The sequence below is a fragment of the Medicago truncatula genome, chromosome 2 (assembly GCF_003473485.1).
Source record: "Medicago truncatula cultivar Jemalong A17 chromosome 2, MtrunA17r5.0-ANR, whole genome shotgun sequence".
Taxonomy (NCBI): domain Eukaryota; kingdom Viridiplantae; phylum Streptophyta; class Magnoliopsida; order Fabales; family Fabaceae; genus Medicago; species Medicago truncatula.
In genome coordinates, this window is record NC_053043.1 from 2,401,929 (window position 1) to 2,423,092 (window position 21,164).

The 21,164-nt window shown below is 33.3% G+C and overlaps 3 protein-coding genes across 4 annotated transcripts; 2 read left to right on the top strand and 1 right to left on the bottom strand.

Annotated features, from left to right (window-relative positions):
- Positions 1 to 4,525: 4,525 nt before the first annotated feature.
- LOC11418845 (receptor-like protein kinase 7) lies at positions 4,526 to 8,309 on the top strand. Its single transcript, XM_003593298.4, has 2 exons — positions 4,526 to 7,347; positions 7,507 to 8,309. The coding sequence occupies exons 1-2, from the start codon at positions 4,758 to 4,760 to the stop codon at positions 7,854 to 7,856; spliced, it is 2,940 nt and encodes a 979-aa protein (XP_003593346.1). The 5' UTR covers positions 4,526 to 4,757; the 3' UTR covers positions 7,857 to 8,309.
- Positions 8,310 to 9,533: 1,224 nt separating this feature from the next.
- Positions 9,534 to 14,301, top strand: LOC11421175 (proline iminopeptidase). 2 transcript variants are annotated; one of them, XM_003593299.4, is made up of 11 exons: positions 9,534 to 9,708; positions 9,789 to 10,009; positions 10,710 to 10,808; positions 10,892 to 11,002; positions 11,100 to 11,162; positions 11,314 to 11,407; positions 11,779 to 11,876; positions 12,373 to 12,474; positions 13,328 to 13,441; positions 13,513 to 13,587; positions 13,830 to 14,301. In XM_003593299.4, exons 1-11 carry the CDS (start codon positions 9,588 to 9,590, stop codon positions 13,932 to 13,934), a joined length of 1,203 nt encoding a protein of 400 aa, XP_003593347.1. In that variant the 5' UTR covers positions 9,534 to 9,587; the 3' UTR covers positions 13,935 to 14,301. The 2 variants fall into 2 exon arrangements, with proteins under 2 accessions (XP_003593347.1, XP_024632309.1); XM_024776541.2 differs by having other exon boundaries at positions 9,534 to 9,702; positions 9,786 to 10,009.
- Positions 14,302 to 14,531: 230 nt separating this feature from the next.
- On the bottom strand, positions 14,532 to 18,307 carry LOC11434346 (E3 ubiquitin-protein ligase RBBP6). Its single transcript, XM_003593300.4, has 10 exons — positions 18,071 to 18,307; positions 17,850 to 17,914; positions 17,670 to 17,737; positions 16,093 to 17,175; positions 15,922 to 16,003; positions 15,751 to 15,840; positions 15,556 to 15,657; positions 15,372 to 15,461; positions 15,095 to 15,261; positions 14,532 to 15,010 (listed from the first exon to the last, which is right to left on the bottom strand). Exons 1-10 carry the CDS (start codon positions 18,225 to 18,227, stop codon positions 14,788 to 14,790), a joined length of 2,127 nt encoding a protein of 708 aa, XP_003593348.1. The 5' UTR covers positions 18,228 to 18,307; the 3' UTR covers positions 14,532 to 14,787.
- Between the last annotated feature and the right edge of the window lie 2,857 nt (positions 18,308 to 21,164).

Genomic DNA, 21,164 nt, shown 5'->3' on the forward strand with positions numbered 1-21,164 from the left:
TTTTACAGAACGTACGTAATCTAGTTAGTATTCAATTGCTGCTATAATGTAACAAAAGGGAGTTAATATCATCAGCTAATAAAGGACCTAAGCTAGTTTCGTGAACATAAAGAGTGATATGTAAGGTGGACTCTAAAGATTGTTGTTGACTGATCTGATAAAGAAGGATAATTACTCTTTTCCTTCTCTTCAAATGTTACTTGATCTCAATAGGACAGATTGGCATGCATAGATCAACTAAATTGTTTACCAAAAAAATAAGGAAAAGGTTAACGAGTGCTCCGGGCATGCTTAGATCAACTAAATTGTTTACGAAAAAAATAAGGGAAAGGTTAACGAGTGCCTCCGGGGCACTCTTTAAGACCTTTATATAGTAACTTTGTATGAAAACATGTGAAATCAATGTCTTGAGAATCAAAATATTTGACTTTTTTATAAATTAATTTCTTCTTTTAGAATCCTTAAAGAATGCTCCGGAGCACTCGTTAACAAGATCTAAAAAATAAACGCAATGTAAATAGTACCCAATTTTCTCTTATTTAATATAATATAATCTTTCTTTTTGTGAAATCCATGTCTCCCATCATCATGCTTTGATCAACCGAAACTCCCACAAAAACATTGTGTGATTAAATACCTCACTCTCAAGGACAGCTGAATGAAGTATTTTTCCACCTTGTTTAACTGTGTTAGCTTTGATTTTGACCATTTGAGTTACCGATGCCTAAAATTCCACTATGTGTATGGTAAAGAGCACCTTTTTTTTTTTTACTTGTTACATAAGTTATGGAGGCAAGATGAATAGGTAAAACACTCCAAGTAGTTGCCCTAGAAATGGGGCACATGACTATGTTGCCGGTTGGGATATGTTTGTTAATCGAAGGATGATGGTCAAAGTGAATTTTACAAAAATAGCGTGGAAGGTTATATCTGAAATAAGATAAGAGTGTTGGAGCATGATATTGTGGCGATGATGTTAGGCATAATCGATGGACACATATGTAGAGCAATATCTTGAGAATAGTGATGGTGGTACCGAAACATCGTAGTGGTAGTTTAATCAACAATTTGCAGAGCCGTATCTGAGGCAGGGCGAAGAGGGCGACCGCTCTAAGCTCCAAAAAATAAGTACGAAATTTGGGCCCCCAATTTTTTTTAGGGGTCTATTAGGCCCTAAAAAAAGTTGCTTAGTTTTTTTGTAGCAAGTTTGATGTTTGAGAATTGCTCTTCTCCCATATGTTTTTGCTCATTCCCGTGCTACGAGAGGCAACTCATGTTGAAAATACACCTACGTATGTTAACTCACCTTCAGTTTTTTTTATGGGAATGGGCAATTATAAATGTGAGAAGAGTAATTCTCTTGATGTTTATATATATATATATATATATATATATATATATTAATTAGGTTATGACCCCAATTGTAGGTTCCCACTAGGCCACCAAAATCAGAGAAATGGTCCTGACCATTTGGATGCATTTGATTTGCTAAATAGCAACTACTGAATATAACAATACAAAGCAGAAAAACACAACACAAAACAAAACAAAACTAACGCATAACAAAATTTTATGATATTGAATAATTTTTGGAGGACAAAAAACTATTATTGTATTTTAGACAACATATGCATGAGATAAAAAGTTGTGCTGTGCTTTAGCGAGGGACACAAAATTTCAGTTTTTGTCTTTCTCATGCTTCAAATTTGTCCTGCCCTGAAATAGTTTTACAAATTAAACAATATACAACTAAAATGTCTTTTCTTTCATTTTTTAATTGATCAAACGCACGCTTAATATATCGATAAGTTTTCTATTGTAGTATGCCTTTACGTGGCCCATTGGTATATCTAGTATTCTACCATTAACGTGTGCTACAGTTGCTTGTTACTTTTTTTTTTTTTTTTTTGAAGGAATAGTTGCTTGTTGCTTGTTAGTGTATTCAAGCACATGGTCCAAAGTGGAGCATATGACTATAGGAAGAAAAGGTGACATCATTACTTCGTTAATTAGGCAATGAATAGTTTGTATATTAGATAAACGTATCATTCATTGTTTTGCATTTTCTTCTTCAATAGTAACGTTCATCTAACCCGAGCATGAAATTTTGCAATCAAATATTCCAGAACACTTTGCAGACCATGATAACAAAAGTTGATTTTGGAGAATAAGTTAAGATTTTCGATAGAATTCTATTATTTTATTAGAAAAAATTCACATTTTAAATTGAGGGTCTTGTTAACAAGTATTTTAAAACATTTTTTTTTTGTCAAAAAGTCTATTGGTTAGAATTCACCTTTTTCAAGGTGAATAAGTGGGACATCTGATGTTCGAACCCCGACCCTGCATATAACAATACATGTCCCTACCAACTAAAATAAAATTGTCTTGAAAATACAAGTCAAGTACATATAAAAGTCATAACTACACAATTTCTAATGTGAAATTTACTGCTTTTGGATGTTTAAACAATAGGCTTAAATATGGAAATGGTCACTGCAAATATCTGGCGTTTTGATTTTAGTCCCTATAAAAATATTTTTTTGGTTTTAGTCCCTGCAAATATAGAATATTTGGTTTTAGTCCTTGGTATTTTATTTTAGTCCTTGTAAAATCATTTCATATTGAAATTGATCTCTATAATATTCATTTTAGCCCTCATTTTGAGGGACTAAAATCAAATATTCTACATATTACAAGGACCAAATCCAATATGAATCAATTTTACAAGGACTTAAACAAAATATCAAGGACCAAAATCAAATTTTTTATATTTGCAGGGATTAAAACAAAAAAAATATTTTTACAGGGACTAAAACCAAAATGTCAGATATTTGCAGGGACTATTTTCATATTTAAGCCTTAAACAATATCTTAAAGACATTTGTTGACATTTTTCTTAAATTTATTAAATAACCGATGTATTTGACCTATAATATAAAGACGGAGGAAAATACATGTCAATACTATAACAACAAAACTCACATTTTAAATTTATTAGATAAACAATGTACCTGACCTAATGTAAAATATAGGAAAAATTCACATTTAAAAATTTCAGATAACTAATGTATTTGACTTATAATATAAAGACTGAAAAAAGTACTTCCTTTGTATTTTTTTACATTTCTTAAGAAAAGTTGTTAGTGTAATTAATGTGTCTATTTTGCTTGTATATTTAAGGAAAAAAATAATAAATGCATCTAATAAATTTTTTTGACAAATGATCTATATTTAAGAATAAATTTTTAGTCAAATAAATGCTTTAAGGGACAGAGGGAGTACATATTAACACGCCAATCTTCCTTAGAAAAAACACAGCAGTCTAAAATATAAACAAAATTTCAGCATAGGTAATTTCAAATATAGTACAATTTTAATTACCTTGAAGAACTTTCAAAAGAAAATACTACATACTGTAATAAAATCCTCCTGTAAAATAATGTCGGTTTTAAAGGAGTAATTGATGAATTAATGATGGATCCAATAATGGACCCAAAAGTTCAGAAGCAGGTAAAGGGGGCATTAAAGTCAACTTTTACGGTCACAGCCCCCAAAGCTGAAATTGAGACACATTGAATCTTGTCTTATACTGCCCACTAATCTCTATGGTTAATGGGGTACATAGAAAATTCGCTAATAAGAGACCATTCTGGTACATACAATTGGCTCATCATTCCAATCAAGTCTTTCAGTCTTTGTATCCAACTTGAACTTGAAACCCTTTGACTCAATACTTTGCTAAGTTACTTTGCAATGATTTTACTCCATTGTTCATATTAGTTGCCTTCTGGTATATATTTTACAATTACTTTCTTATCTAATACTCAAATAATGTAGCAGTGGAAGGATGATACAAATCCACGCACGATATATATTGTTTCTCTCAACAACCAATTAGTCCTCTTACCCATACATAAACTAATCATGCCCATGCACGAGTACAGTTTTATAAGCACAAATTAATAAAAAACGGGTCTTGCTAGTCACTGCTCTAAGGGTACTGATTAAGGATTCCATTAATAAAAACTTTGTCTTGGAGATATAAATCTTTACTTTTTTCTTGACAATGATTACACCACTTTTTAATACAAAATTACTTATTTTAGTACTTTAACCATCGCCTCAAGAACAATGGTTAGTATTTCCCATAAAAAATATTTTAGATAAGTGAAAACAATAATAAAATTTGAGTTTATACCGAGGACAAAGTTGTAGTTACCATATATAGTTTATAATCTTAATTTTTTTCATTCTAGTCATTCTTTTTAAATTAAGAATTCATCTGTTATGGACTTACGGTGAGCTTAACTCAATTGCAAGTTCCAACGCCATACTAAACACATGTTAAGTTGTTTGACAAAATCATATTTATAATCTGTATAATGACTGACCGTCGTCTACATGATCATAACTTAGTTGACAGCGAGCAACGTTGTAATATGTATGAATCGGGATTCAAACACCAAATTTTTCAATTATTAGAAAAGAAGTTGGCCTATTTAACTCGTGCCTAGCAATTAGCACATGAATGAATAGCTGAAAGCAATGAAGCACCGCCCAATCATGTTTGAAGCATTTGACTCCGACACTCTATTCATGTTTGCGTGTCTAGCTTTTTTTTTCTGCATGCATGTTACTAATAGTCTAATACTATACTTTTCTTTGTCTGAAACCAAACCTTAAATTTCAACTCAAAACCCACCCATTTCCACCCACTTTCCTCACTCTTATTATCCTACTCATCAAACACTAACATGCCAACAACTCAACCACCCTCCACCGCCGTCATGTTCACCGGAGCTCTTTTCCGTCACTGGTCACAACCCATTTTTCTCACCACTCTGTTTTTCCTCTGTTTCATTACACACTCACATTCAAATGAGCTTCAATATCTTATGAACTTCAAATCCTCAATACAAACTTCTCTTCCAAACATTTTCACTTCATGGAACACATCAACTTCTCCTTGCAACTTCACCGGAGTTTTATGTAATTCCGAAGGTTTTGTTACACAAATCAACCTTGCTAACAAGAATCTTGTAGGAACTCTTCCTTTTGATTCCATTTGCAAGATGAAATATCTTGAGAAAATCTCTTTAGAGTCTAACTTTTTGCATGGAAGCATCAATGAGAAGTTGAAAAATTGTACAAACTTGAAGTATTTGGATTTAGGTGGAAATTCATTCAATGGAACAGTACCTGAATTTTCATCTTTGAGTAAGTTGGAATATTTGAATCTAAATTTAAGTGGAGTTTCTGGCAAATTTCCATGGAAATCATTGGAAAATCTTACAAGTCTAACATTTTTAAGCCTTGGTGATAATATATTTGAAAAAAGCTCTTTCCCTTTGGAGATTCTTAAGCTTGAAAAATTGTATTGGCTTTACCTAACTAATTGCAGCATCTTTGGTGAAATTCCAGTTGGTATTGGAAATCTCACTCAGCTTCAGCATCTTGAGCTTTCTGACAACAATTTATCAGGTGAAATCCCACATGATATTGGAAAGCTTAAGAATCTAAGACAGCTTGAGATATATGATAACTATTTGAGTGGAAAATTTCCATTTAGATTTGGTAACCTTACCAATCTTGTTCAATTTGATGCTTCTAATAATCATCTTGAAGGTGATCTTTCTGAGCTAAAGTCATTGGAAAATCTTCAATCTCTTCAGCTTTTTCAGAACAAATTCTCAGGAGAAATTCCACAAGAGTTTGGAGATTTTAAGAATCTTACAGAACTTTCTCTTTATGATAACAAACTCACTGGTTTTCTTCCACAAAAGCTTGGTTCTTGGGTAGGAATGCTATTCATAGATGTTTCAGATAATTCACTTTCTGGTCCTATACCACCTGACATGTGCAAGAACAATCAGATTACTGATATAGCACTGTTGAATAACAGTTTCACAGGAAGCATACCAGAAAGCTATGCAAATTGCACAGCTTTGGTACGTTTCAGATTAACTAAGAATTCACTTTCAGGTATTGTTCCTAGAGGTATATGGGGGCTACCAAATTTGGAACTTTTTGATCTTGGAAGGAACAAATTTGAAGGTTCAATTTCATCTGATATTGGAAAAGCTAAATCTCTAGCTCAACTGTTTTTATCTGATAATCAATTCTCAGGTGAGTTACCAATGGAAATCTCAGAAGCTAGTTCTTTGGTTTCAATTCAGTTAAGTTCGAATAGAATTTCCGGTCACATACCGGAAACTATAGGCAAATTGAAGAAACTAACTAGTCTTACTTTGAATAACAACAATGTTTCTGGTATTCTACCTGATTCTATTGGTTCTTGTGTTTCTCTTAATGAAGTAAACTTAGCTGAAAATTCTATTTCTGGTGTAATTCCAACTAGTATTGGTTCTTTGCCTACCCTTAATTCATTGAACTTGTCTTCAAACAAGTTTTCTGGTGAGATTCCATCAAGTTTATCGTCTCTAAAACTCAGCCTTCTAGATTTATCAAACAATCAGTTTTTTGGTTCCATACCAGACTCACTTGCTATTTCAGCTTTTAAAGATGGTTTCATGGGAAATCCTGGCTTATGCAGCCAGATTTTGAAGAATTTCCAACCATGTTCATTGGAATCTGGTAGCTCGAGGCGAGTTCGAAACCTTGTATTCTTTTTCATTGCTGGTTTAATGGTTATGCTTGTTTCATTAGCATTTTTCATCATCATGAGACTAAAGCAGAATAACAAGTTTGAGAAGCAAGTTCTTAAGACTAATTCTTGGAATTTCAAGCAATACCATGTGCTAAACATCAATGAGAATGAAATTATTGATGGAATCAAAGCTGAGAATGTGATTGGAAAAGGAGGGTCAGGGAATGTTTACAAAGTTGAGCTTAAAAGTGGTGAAGTATTCGCAGTCAAACACATATGGACTTCAAATCCAAGAAATGATCATTACAGAAGCAGTTCAGCAATGCTAAAAAGGAGTTCAAATTCACCCGAGTTTGATGCTGAGGTGGCAGCTCTAAGCTCTATAAGGCATGTGAATGTGGTGAAGCTATACTGTAGTATCACAAGTGAAGATAGTAGTTTGCTTGTGTATGAGTTTTTACCAAATGGTAGTTTGTGGGAAAGGTTGCATACATGTAACAAAACTCAGATGGTGTGGGAGGTTAGGTATGATATTGCACTTGGTGCAGCTAGAGGATTGGAGTACTTGCATCATGGTTGTGATAGACCTGTTATGCATAGAGATGTTAAATCAAGTAACATATTGCTTGATGAGGAATGGAAGCCAAGGATTGCTGATTTTGGACTTGCTAAGATTGTGCAAGGAGGTGGAAATTGGACTCATGTCATTGCTGGAACACTTGGCTACATGGCTCCTGGTAAGCATTAGTTCAGATAAACACCTTAATTAAATGTTTATGGCATAAACAATTATCATATAAGTGCTTATGTATAAGTTGTTTCTATAACAAAGATAATGTTAATATTTTTGGCTATTATACATGAAAGTTAACCATGTTAATATTTTATTATGACAGAGTATGCCTACACATGTAAGGTGACAGAAAAGAGTGATGTATACAGCTTTGGAGTAGTACTGATGGAGTTGGTAACAGGGAAGAGACCTGTGGAGCCAGAGTTTGGAGAGAATAAGGATATTGTAAGTTGGGTATGTAGCAACATTAGGAGCAAAGAAAGTGCACTTGAATTGGTAGATTCTACCATTGCAAAGCATTTCAAAGAAGATGCCATTAAGGTGTTGAGAATTGCGACGTTGTGCACGGCGAAAGCTCCATCTTCAAGACCATCAATGAGAACGTTGGTTCAAATGCTTGAAGAGGCAGAACCATGTGCTCCATCAAAAGTTATTGTTACCATAGATGGTTAAACCTTTTCCAGCAAGAGTTTTCTATCAGCTGCACACTGCACTCATTTTTCCTCTATGATATAAGCTAAGCAAGACATACCGTGAGGGAGTGAAAGGGTGATAAATAGTTAATAGTAAATACTAGTATAAATGTGTATGCATAAGGTGCAACACAAGTATTTTTTAGGAGGCCATCCATCGTAGTAAACACACTAGTTTTTTAGTGCGATCATACCAACAATAATGTATCGAATTTGATCAGAACTCCACAAGTAAACACGTATGGACAAGAGTAGCACTAAGATGTGACCATGTGGAAAGTCCTAGTGTTGCCTGTTAGAGACTTTAGTCCTATATATATATATATATATATATATATATATATTAGTCTTATTTGGCATTCGACATGATCTTATCTTGTATATATAGTAGTCTTATTTATCTTTATCTATGGTAAAATTTTCTTATGTCTTCTCCATTGAGCAAGCTCTAACTGCAACATCTTGAGTTCATCAAACAAACTATTAACATGATCAATACTAAGGAGATTTTTGTCCTTCGTCTCATCGCTTTATAAAAGGCCATCAACGACTTCTTAGATGCTCTATAGTTTTTCAATACAAAATATCAAATGGATGAAGAATTTTTTGAACCATACCAAACAATAATAAATGAAATGGTTCACACACAAATACTCCTACCTAATAAGACATGTTACATGTGACCAACTTCCTCTGTAACATGTAACATTCTACACGGGACCATCAATTTTGTCAATGGTCAAATAAAAGCGACCCTAAAATTCAAGTCTTAAGATAAGATAAATAAAAAATATATTTAATATAGAAGTTGAGAAGTATATGATCTTATGATGGTTATCATGTAGATGTAGGAACTCAACTCGGATTATGTAATTTTGGAGTTAGATTCAAAGTTGGTGATTGTATCGGTCATATGACTATGGACGAAGTTGAATTTGAAGCATTCTCGAATTTAGTAGGTTACTTTGGCCCCGTTTGGTTTGAGCTTATTTTAAACTTATGAAAAATAATTTATGTAAATAAATAAATTTTTATTTTAATCTATAAGTTCTGACTAACAAAAATTGTATTTTCATAACCCATTTTTTCATAAACTACCTTAAAAACTTATAAACAATACATAAAAATATATTTATTTGCATAAGCTGTTTTATATAAGCTCTAAAATAAGCTAATCCAAACGAGCCCTTTGTCTTGTTTTAATTCTCATGTGAATTTCACATAGAGACAAACCAACATAGTTGTTCATAACTTAACAAATGCAATCTCTAATAATGCTTGTTTAAAAGGTTTTCATTCATTTGTTAGTCACTTTTACAAAAAAGGCTAAAGTTGGGGATCAAAAGTGTTATTTTAAAAGTTGATGGAAGAAAATTGCTAACTTAAAAAAGTTGAGGGACCAAAATGCAATCTAACCAACTCATAAACACATTTGAAAATTGAAAGGAAGAAAGAATAAAGAGGTATGATAAAAAAAAATAAAAATAAAGGAAAATGTTAACTAGTGTCTCTAGGGTTAAGATCTTTAAATGATAACTATATGTGAATCAAAATCTTTGATTTTTTTATAAAATTATTTTTCTTTTAGAATATTTAAAGAGTGCTCCGAGCACTCATTAACAATACCCAAAAATAAAAAATTTACAAAGATAACCAGTACAAACATGTGAAATTTACGTAGGCACTACCAAAAAGACGTTAATAACAGAGAATGAAGTTGGGTTTTGGTTTGGGTACACTTCCATTCTCAACAACTAATACTACATATTCAGTTTCAACTTCACAACAACTACTACAATTCTCTCACCAAACCACTTCTTCTTCTTCTTCAGGTAACTTCCCCTAAGGTTTTGTTTGGATTCATTCATTCATTTAATCTCTTTCTTCTGATCTTTTTTATTTCTACATGCAGTGAGAAAGAACTTGGTTTTTGGTGTGCAAAACATTCATCATCATCAAAATCAAATTCACTCAGTACCTCCTACTACTTCTTTGATGGCTTCACAGAAGGAAGAAATTTCACCAGTCAACACAAATTTGTACCCAGATATTGAACCCTATACAACTGGTTTTTTGAAGGTTTCAGATCTTCACACTATCTACTGGGAGCAATCTGGAAATCCAACTGGCCATGTGAGTAGTTGTATATTTCTAGACTGAATTGTCAATTTAGTGTTGAAAATACCTTAAATTCAAAATTATCCATTATGTAGCACCGACACGTCTGATCAAAGGCGTTCTGGTGTTTGATAAGTATACTGAGACTGACCCATGTGATTACATTCAATTTTGAAATTTCATTTATGCTAGGGATTGAATTGCCTGACGTCTACAATTTCAGAGACTAACTTGGCGATAAACCATTTGAAGTTTTTAATAACAAAGTTTTAAACTTTTCTTGATTTTTATCGATGGAGTAGGCTTATGTGTGTATATATTGATTGATGAAGACTGGAATGTGAGGCACTGTTATATAATGGTCGTATGTGGATTGTTTATTGATGCTATGAATGAACTGTAATGTTGAATTGTTCCATTAAGCCTCATGTAGAATTCAAGATGATAAATTCCGTGGACCATTTTATTGGAATTGATATATGTAGTTTATCTGTGGTGGGCTGGTGGCTCATGTTTTTTATGGGAGCCAATTTGAAAAACCGAAATATTCTGGGCCAGAACATTCTTGGTTGGAACAATCTTTGGGCAGAATTTACTTATCTTCCTACCGAACTCTAGCCTGGATTACTCGGGCCGCTTATCCCTAGATTTTATGCATTTTATTCTATATACTAAAAAATATTGATTCATAATTTTATAAAATCTTTCCTGGCAGCCAGTTGTATTCCTACATGGAGGCCCGGGAGGGGGAACTTCCCCGAGCAATAGGAGATTTTTCGATCCTGAATTTTACCGAATCATACTTTTTGATCAGGTTAGCTTCAAAACTCTAGAGTGGTGTGGTGTGTAATGATTGTGACTCCAGCTCTTGGGAATTACTAATTTTCTCTTTATCAGAGAGGTGCGGGGAAAAGCACACCCCATGCTTGCTTAGAGCATAACACCACATGGGACCTTATTGATGACATTGAAAAATTAAGAGAACATTTGCAGATTCCAGAATGGCAGGTCGTCTTTCACCTCTGGTTGTTTATCACCATACATACATTTTAAGATTCTTATGTAATGGTATATGATTTTATTATCCATATAATATAATATACAGGTATTTGGTGGATCATGGGGAAGCACACTTGCTCTTGCATACAGCCAATCTCACCCAGACAAGGTGTGTAACATGTTTTAATTTTCATGACCTTCTTTTACATTATATAAAACATGTTGTATTAGTATCATTGAGGATGTGTAATCTGTAATTAAGGAGTTTATTCCTTGTTATGTTCTTCACCCTTTAATATATTTTATTATTTTGTTACAAGGTAACTGGCATCGTCCTCAGGGGAATCTTCCTTTTAAGGAAGAAAGAGATTGATTGGTTTTATGAGGGTGGTGCTGCTGCAATATACCCTGATGGTATTATTAGACTATTTTTTATTTGTTTGTTTAGTGAATTAAGTTTGAGTAATTGTCATGCATAATAAGCCTTCCTTTTAAAATGTAAAGTTATTTTTGACTTGTTTGATACATAGAATAAGCTTGGAGCTTTAGGTTATATCTGTTTCTTTGCATGTGAGAACTAAAATTATTTTCATGAGGAATGTGAGAAAAAAGCACTGTTTATGATAACTTAACTGATTTTATTCTTTTTTGTTGTTAGTTTGGTATTTTTATTGTAGCTTTGCATAATCTCATAATTGATTTGATTGTGATCCATGGCTTTTCTTCATCTTAAAAAATATCATGACTTTAAATGGTTAATAGTTTGTGCATTTTTCTCATGTCAGCTTGGGAGCCATTCAGAGATCTTATTCCAGAAAAGGAGAGAGGATGTTTCATTGATGCTTATAAGAAGAGATTAAACTCTGATGATATCAAAACTCAGGTGACTCTTTGTCTGGTTTCTGAGCTATCCTTCTTCATTTTCCCCCGACAGTCATAATGCTTGTTTTTTTTTTTTTAATGTTATTTTGGTGTCAAGGCTATTTATTACTCACATCTATTGGCGTGAACACTTCTAGGAACATCATACATATAGTTGAAGATAATTGAACAAGTTTAAAAGTTTATCCTTACCAGTTACCAATACCAATAGGTCTTTGTATCTGATTTGACGAATAGCAAGCTTTTATATGAAATTGTTAATGTACCTGACTGGATTATCAGAGTGCTTTTCTTGTGTATATTGACAAGTTTACTGCCATTTTAATTTTTACATGATGGATTTTTTTCTTTTTAATTGAGGGGATGGGGATTCACGGACCAATCTCTTTGTTAAAAATGTAAAAAGGACTGGTCCTGAATTTTTCTTTTTTTGTTTCCAGTTTCTAAATCCTGCCAAAATATTTTTGTTGATTACTTACCTATATCTTCGTTCTTAGTATGCTGCCGCTAGAGCATGGACCAAATGGGAAATGATGACTGCTCATCTTCTTCCAAATGAAGATATGGTCAAAAGAGGAGACGATGACTACTTTTCACTGGTAAGTTTATCAAATGAGGAATTGCATGGATTTTGGCTGATAAAAAGCTGTGGCTGATCATTCTTAAAATTCTGTCATAAAGCCCCTCTCTATTTCTAATTTCTATCGATTTCCCGATATGCAGTCTTGAGAATGGTATGGTGTTGCCTGTAAAAGTTTGCAGTTCGAATGCAATTCATATAAATTAATAATATTACAATTTTCATTTGCGTGATAAAAACAATTTTAAGGCACGGATATTACAGATTTCTAGTGCATATAAATGCAGTACACAGTGATTTTTTTATGTGGTCTTGAATTATGCCGTCTTTGCGGAAAACCTTTTATCCCCTATAAAGAAATAGTTAATATTCTAGGATCTCTCTAGGTTGACACTAAATAGCAGTGGTGACAACTGCAGATTATTCTTCTCTAAAATGAGGAAAATAAATTGACACCAGGATTTGTAACCTTAAGGCATATGCATTGCACTTCTTTCTACATCTTAATGCTTAATTGTTCAGAGCCCCAAGTCAAATTGTAAAAGGGATAGAAAACATAATTCAGTTATAAGCGGAATGGTATTTAAATTAGCTTCCCAAAAAAACCATTAGCTACTGAGATAAGATCATTAATAAACTCCTCTATTTTGGTCAAACAAGCTTATAAGTCAGTCACATAAGCTATATAAGTTAGTTTATCGGGCGTTGTCAAACAAAGCCGCAATATAAGTGGAAGAATAGGAGTTTCTCTTCTCTTCCTTTTTAAAAATATTAAGTCTACAATTCTTTCCCTTCAAAATTTATAATTGAGATTCTTTAACTTGCATGATGACTTATGAGTGATGTCAAATGATAGATATTTTTTCTATCAGGCATTTGCAAGGATTGAAAACCACTATTTCGTCAACAAGGGATTCTTTTCATCCGATTCATTCTTGTTAGACGGAGTTGATAAAATAAGGCATATCAACACCACAATCGTGCAGGTAAATCACTTTTGATCCATCCTATTCCATCAAAATTCAGACTCTTATGATCTTCATGCTTGACTTTATAGGGAAGGTATGATGTTTGCTGTCCTATGATGTCAGCCTGGGATCTTCATAAAGCTTGGCCAGAAGCAGATTTTCGGGTAAGAAGAGAGTGTTGCTTCTGGTCATTAGTCTCGCTTAAATTCACGATATTTTTCTGCATGCTATGTTAAATTATCTTTGAAGTTTCCAAACAGATTTTTAAGTTGTTCTACAGTGAAATGTGCTACTTTTAATTAAATGGCAAATGATGGTTTTGTTGTTTATTCTTTTCAAGAAGAAAGTTTCCAGTTAATCTTGAGCAAAACTTGGTTAAGTTACTGAACCATACTATGAAATACAGGTGGTTTCAGATGCAGGTCATTCTGCCAATGAACCAGGCATAGCTGCTGAACTTGTGGCAGCAAATGAGAAATTGAAAAACAAAATCAAGAATAAAGGGGACTAAAGTGACTGGACAACCAAGTAAAAAAAGTGCAGTTGGTTGGAGACTAATCAGATTCATCCTTATGTCTGCAAGGAAATAAATTGTGATGCCCATGTTTTGCAAAAGTTGCCTTCATCATTGTCACAACAGAAATGCACAAGAATTTTAATGCTTGTGATCCCAGCTTTGTGCTGGTGGTTTGGGTCATTCATGACTTCGAGTTTGAATGATTGTATTGAAATAGACTAAGCGTAAAAATTACTCTTTGATGTATAGGCAGCCAAATTACATGTATTTTTTGCACAATTACAAACTTGTATATGAATCATCAATCTGACACATCATTACACAACTCAAAACTGAAGCTAATAGCAGTATTAAAAAAAAAGTCATCTATCTCGCAGGTTACAAACTTACAACAAACACATCATTTTCTTCAATTTACCAAAACCGCACTCAACAAAGTTCAATGATTGCTAAAGTTTGCCTTCATCAATACACAAGAATTTCAATGCTTGCGATCCCCAGCTTTGTGATGGTGGTTTGGATCATTCATACACAAGAATTTACTAATAAAATTGTATTGAAATCAACTAAGCTTAAAAAATTACTCTTTGATTGAAATAGAAGGCCACCAAATTAAATGTTTTTGTTTTTTTGCACAATTACAGAACTTGTTATTATCATTACAAAATACAAACATAATCGTATATGAATGAAGCTAATACAGAATAGCAGTATAAAAAAAAATCATCTATCTAGAGGTTACAACAACAAACACATCGTTTTCTTCAATTTACGAAAAGCACTCAACAAAATTCAATGATCATATTGAACAACACCCTCCGTTCACCAAGCTCTACTATGTTCATCTCTAAGTTGGTTTCCTGGTGGTGCAGCTCTTAGGCACATGGAGACTATGAAACTTTGGTTCCTTTGGGACAGTCAAAGTTCTCCTTCCTTGCGAACAAGATGCATCATTTTTACGTGGCTTTGTTGTGTCCTTTGGTTTTAGAGTGTCTGAACGCTTTTCAGTAATGACACCTAGTTTACAAGCCGTTCCAAGAACTACTTTTTCTTTCTTCTTTGACAAAACACTGCAAGATACACTTTTATTAGTAAATTTCCAATTCCAAAGACAATAGATTGAAAATACGAAGCTTTATTCTTAAATTTCCAACCTTCTAGGCATCACAACATTACGTTGCATCATTTTGGATTTTCTTTTGAAATTTTCATCCAGATCAATATGTTTCTGAAGTTTAGAACCAGGATTTCTGTTAGGTGTTTTAGCAGATAATATAAGTTGCACTTTGCTGTTGTAGTTGTTGTCACTATGAATGTTTCCCTACACAATATTTTGAGGAAGTTTCAGCCACTGTCTTTAAAAAACACACATTAAGCAAGCAGTAATTCAGGTGCTTAGCAATAAGCAGGACCTTATGTGCATTAACTTACAGTTTGATTTTGTTGAGTTGTTTGGTTTGAATTCTCGCTGCAACTGCTATAATAGTCTTGATCACTTTGTGCTGTACAAGTTTCATTCTTCTGAAAGGAAGATAAAAGAAAAGGCAAATTTTAGATATACAAAAGCAAATAATAAAAGGTTGATTGAGGTTCACAATGAAACTTAATTGCTTACATTCTTATGTTTCTTTATTGCATTGCCATCTTTAGCAGTGATTTCTTTCAAGGGTGATGTGATTTTTTTCTCCAGCTTTGCTTCTTTGAGAATTCCCCTTTCCTGCGGCATACAATACATCATAAATCACACGCTAGATGATTTCAACTTACTTCTAAACTAAATAAACCAATGAGAACAGAAGCCCTTACTTACATCAGTTCTGAACTTAAACGGCTTAGGATTTGTGGGCTTTAATTTTCTGTATTTTACAACTTGAGAACCAGTTGTTGTCGATGTAGATTTCTGTTTCAAGGTCATAAAGATTATCAATCAAGTAGGTGGGAAGTTAAAACAACATCAGTGAGATTCTAAACTAGGCCAAACCTTATGTATTTTTCCATCCTCCTGCTTGCTTTCAAGAATGTTCTTTTTGGAACCGTCATTGATGGTGCTTACATCTCTGCGGCTACAATTTTTTTAATGATTACTTTAAGTTTAAGAAACTAAAAAAAAAGCCGGCATAAAACATACTTTGAGACAAATCAAATTACTTACATATTCTCACAAGGCGCTGAAGAGTTTTCCTTGTCATCATTCTCATTAAGTTGAATCTCATTTTCTTTATCATCAGAAGACATTGAACTTCCTACAGCCTTTCTCTTTTTGGCTTCAGGAATTCTTCTCTTGTGTGAGACTGTGATCCTTTTCTCTTCATTTTCACTCTCTTCAATAGTTTTCTTCTCTTCATTATTCGAACTTGACAGTGAGGTAATATCATCTCTAGAAACTTCTGACCGAGTTAGAACTGAACTCTTCTCTTCTTCGTTTGAACTTGACAGTGAAGTAACATCATCTCCAGAAGCTTGTGACAGAGTTAGAACTGAGCTCTTCTCTTCTTCTTTCGAAGTTGACAGTGAGGTAATATCATCTCTAGAAGCTTCTGACAAAGTTAGAACTGAACTCTCTCCTCTTTCTAGAGAGTCACTCCTTGATTTTTCTTCCGTCTCCAACTCACTAGAGTCACTTTCATGCGGCACGGGAACATGGTTTTTCTCCATAGCTTTCGCTTTCTTCTCTTTTAGACATTTAACAGTGTTATTTTCTGGTTCGTTTCGATTACTAGAATACAATGAATCAAACACACGGCTTTTAACCTCTCGTCCCTTAAATTGCACCTTTCTAGAGGAACCCACTGGCAATGAGTTGTTACATCCTTCTCCATTCTTCTTCACTCCATTAAATTCAAGCTTCTTCATTGCAGAACACAATGCTTTCATGGATGTTTTCAATTCCACAGAACTCTTTGTCCCAACCACCTTCTTTGGTGAGTTAAAAACCAATGCCTTAGCCACTACCCTGCTCTTAGGCTTCGACACAGCAACAGTCAATGATTTCTTGTTCTGAACACTTCTAAACTGTTCCAAATTAGAAACCTTCTTTTGATTCCTTGGAGTGGTCAAAGCCTTACTCACGGAGGGTGATTGCTTCACCTTGGCTTTTGGGGTTGCAGCAACCTTAGAAAGAGGTTTGACAACTTTCACTTTATTCTCAGTCACCTTGTGTGACAATGAGGAAATGAAATCCATTCTTGACATCCTTGGCTTTGCAGGAGCAGTATTCGGGCACTTCAAATTCGAACTGAAAAATAACAACAGCGAAAAATTGTGTCACTTTAAAGGCTCTACTACACAAGATTTTTAGTCCAATCACATCAGGATTCTTGATATTGTTTATGACTAGCAGCTTGTTTTGATCGACTTATTTGAGATTATCTACCGGCATAAACACTTATTATACCTTTTGTGAGAACTAATGGAAACCACTTATGGCATGTTCATAGCTATTTTCAGCTTATTTCCATAAGCTCTACAGGATAAAATATGCAAACAACTTATAGATTATATGAAGACAATTTGACTTTGTTTCATCTTTTGTCATATAAATGGCGTATGGCTTATAGACTTATGCTTAAGCACTTATATGAAGAACACTTAAAGGGCATAATTGAGCTGTTTATCTAAACATAACCTAGATTGCATTTGAAAACCATTTTCAAAACCCCAACTTTACCTACTATACTAAGAAATTATTTGAAAAATTTGTTCACGATACAAGTGTTAATAGTTGGCTACCTCGCTTCTCTTTCTCTTCGATTCAATGCTTTTCTAAGCCGAACATTGGGGCTTCTAGCTGCCATAACCTGAAAATCCAACACAAATTTGAGAAATACTCGTTACACATTACTCATTACTAATTAATTGTTCTTATGACCAAAACCAAAATCAATAAAGCAAGTCAGGTCTAGAAGATACCCGAAGAACAAAATTCTTGTAAATTGCTTCAGAATCAAACTCTTCTTCATGCTTTTGGTCACATCCTGAGAATTGAGTTCCAATTATCAAAATGAAAACATCTACAACACTGCATATCCAATGTGAGACACATATGTGAATGTCTGACACGGACACATGTCACTATTGTGTCTGGTGTCTGTGTGAGTGCTTCATAGATGAAAAATAAAAAAAATAATTACCAAAGCGAGCGCAGAACCAGTGACGGTCATCATCAGGACGGCGTTTATCAGGTTTGGTGAGGTCGACAAACTTAGGTGCTTCGATCTTCTCGTAGAAATCGTCGTCAATTTCTATTTCCTCTTCTTCAATTATAGGCAAGAATCGATTTTCTGACATTATTTTGTTAAGAGCGTTACAGTAACACAGTGTTGTTTTTGTTTTGGTGTTGTAACAACAAGTTTAGATTGTTCGAAGAATTTTAAAGTCCCGTGTAACTAGCCGTTACGATTCAGACAGGCTGGTAAGAGAATAAAAGAAACGGTATTCAAGGGTTCTTTTCGTCATTTCGAGTTCAAATTGGGCTTGAGGTTGGACTCGACCCGAGACCAAATGATTTCTTTTTACACTTCTCAATATCTCTTGGACCCCGAAATTCTGTTTTTATCTATAATATATACATAGCCGAAGGGTTTGAAAGTTATCTTCGGAAAACTGTTTTACCCGTAATGTATATGTATGATAGATACATGGCTAAAATATGCTTTTAGTCCCTGCAAATATAGAGAGTGTAAGTTTTGGTCCCTGGTAAAAAAAAAATTTGTTTTTCATCCTCGTAAAATTTTTTGTTTTTTAAAAAAGTCCCTGGCCCGTTGAAGCAGCCATCTGTCACTATGATGTCGACGTGGCACACGCTGACTGTGCATAAGTAGCCATGTGGCATCTGATGTGGCTTTTATCAATTAAAAAACAAATTTTAAAATTTCAAAAATCATTTTCAGTATTTAAAAATAAATAACTTTATTTTAATTGAATTAAAAAAAGACATAAAAGAGAAAGGGGGAAAATCTGAAACTCCCAAATTGCGTCCTCTCTTCTCATCTCTCCTAAATGGGTTTGTTGTTCCTTCGAAGTGTAATCAGGACAAGTTTTTTGTAGAGGATATTGTTGAATTTGGTTGGCAGTTTAGGTTGGGGTTGGAAGCTGGATCGAAGCCTGAATTGCTTTTGGCTTTGAGCTGTTTGTGTAAAGGTAACAGAGAAGCTTTTCTGGTTTGTAATGGATTCAAAGACAATTTGGTTGGGAGGAAGCTTGCTTTGAACGGTGTTATTGCTCTTGAGCAAGAGGAAGAGCTTAATATGGTGGTTGAGATTAGCAACAAGCTTTATATTCGTCTTGAATTGCTTGCTGATGGTGTTGGGGAAGCTGCACAAATTTATCTATTGCTTATGGGTTAGAAGAGTATGTTGCAGAGCTATTGTTCATGCTGTGTAGTTTTTTTACGAAAAATAAATAAAATAATTGAATCTAAAGCAAAAGAAAAATGTTGTTGTTGTCCTCCACCTGCTTTTTTCTCTCTTGAATCTTGATTCCTTTCGAGTTTCAATCCCACAAAGCAAATGTTGCTGTTGTTCATTCAGATTTGCTCTATACTGATTAATTTTCGAAATTTAATTACATTTCAATTAAATTAAAGCTTTTTATGTATTTTAAATTTCAGAAAATCAATTTTCGAAATTAAAAAACCCTTTTTCTAATTTTAAAAATTGTAATTGCCACGTCAGATGTCATATGGCCACTTATGCACAGTCAGCGTGCGCCACGTCGGCATCAGTGTGACAGATGGCTGCTTCAATGGGTCTAGGGACTTTTTTAAAAAACAAAAAATTTTGCGAGGATGAAAAACAAAATTTTTTTTTACCAGGGACTAAAACCCAAACTCGCTATATTTGCAGGGACCAAAAACATATTTTAGCCTAGATACATCCCAAAAGTTTCGGGAATTATCTTCTAGAGTGGTGAAATAATTATCTTCCTTTTATGCACAAAATATAGTGGTGATCGTTGATGTTTCTAAAAGAAGCTTTTTGATGACAGTCCATCATATCACATTTTTAGAGTCTTTTTAATTAAGTTTTAATTCTATTTTTATTAGTTTAATATTTAATTTAAAGTTATTTTGAATAAATTATCAATTTTGATTGATTGAGTCGAATTGTATTTTATTATTATTATTTGTCAATTAGTGACATGTTTTGAAGGCCAAGGAATGAAAAGAAATTAATGTGCTAGCATAATGAAGAAAAGAAGGTATGAATAGAAACTTAATAGCAAGTTACATGCATAGTAAAAGAAGTTGGGTTGTGACCCGAGAAAACATGAAGCAAGAGTGTTAGAAGTGAATTCTTTGCAAGATTTGTTGAGTGAATCTTGTCATGAATCTTCGTTTTTTCTTCCATTTTTGCAAGGCTATTATAAAAGTAAGTAGCTAAATATATCCTTTAGGGTTAGAGATGCTTGATCAAGTTAATATGAACTCTTTTTGATACTTAAATATAGAATCATATAGAATACACACAAACTAATGATGTGAGAGATACCGGATTGAGCCAAGTTATAAACATTATTAGTTATGCTTTTGTCTAAACATCAACTGTTTAAGAGTTATGATGTGAGAGATACCGGCCATTGGTTTTTGTAATGTTAACAACTGATATATTGTCTCTGATGGAATTTGCAGGTGGACAAGTGACAGTCGTGACGAGTACACCTAGGAAAAGAATAAAAGTGCTTAAAGAGATAGTTTTCTTTACGTATATTAAATTTATTTTTATCTATTTGTTAATGTGTTATTTGTATTAAAAATCAAAGGCATTTTTGAAAAGAAAAATTCAGCCAAAAAAAGCTAAAAGGATAGTTTTCTTTATGTATAGTATATTTGTATTAAAAATCAATGACATTTTTGAAAGAAATAATTCAACCCAAAAAAGCTGGGATAATTTTCTTTATATATAATATAGATCTTTAAAATTGATCAATTTGTTTTTTTTAATAGAAAAACCCAGTTTAATAAAATCGCTAACAATATCATTATTCTATAAATGTATTAAACACTAATATATTGAATATCAATTTTTTAAGAGACACGGAGTAAATTTCATTGATGTTCTCTTCGATGTCAAAAAATATACACTCCTCGCTTATCTTATGCAAAATTTATTGGAAAAAATCGAACTACACTCCATTTGAAAGAAGTTTAAATTACCTATATTTGATCTTTTATGTTAAAATGTACGACTCCTTCCCTTAATAATATTTTTTAATATTTTTCAAAAA

Excerpts from the sequence above, each read along its gene's own strand:
- LOC11418845 (XM_003593298.4), top strand. The coding sequence starts at position 4,758 with ATGCCAACAACTCAACCACCCTCCACCGCCGTCATGTTCACCGGAGCT. Across the intron at positions 7,348-7,506 it reads ACTTGGCTACATGGCTCCTG|AGTATGCCTACACATGTAAG; the intron begins GTAAGCATTAGT and ends TTATTATGACAG.
- LOC11421175 (XM_003593299.4), top strand. The coding sequence starts at position 9,588 with ATGAAGTTGGGTTTTGGTTTGGGTACACTTCCATTCTCAACAACTAAT. Across the intron at positions 10,010-10,709 it reads CTGGAAATCCAACTGGCCAT|CCAGTTGTATTCCTACATGG; the intron begins GTGAGTAGTTGT and ends CTTTCCTGGCAG. Across the intron at positions 13,588-13,829 it reads GGCCAGAAGCAGATTTTCGG|GTGGTTTCAGATGCAGGTCA; the intron begins GTAAGAAGAGAG and ends TATGAAATACAG.
- LOC11434346 (XM_003593300.4), bottom strand. The coding sequence starts at position 18,227 with ATGTCAGAAAATCGATTCTTGCCTATAATTGAAGAAGAGGAAATAGAA. Across the intron at positions 15,841-15,921 it reads AGGATGGAAAAATACATAAG|AAATCTACATCGACAACAAC; the intron begins GTTTGGCCTAGT and ends ACCTTGAAACAG. Across the intron at positions 15,462-15,555 it reads CAATAAAGAAACATAAGAAT|AAGAATGAAACTTGTACAGC; the intron begins GTAAGCAATTAA and ends TCTTCCTTTCAG.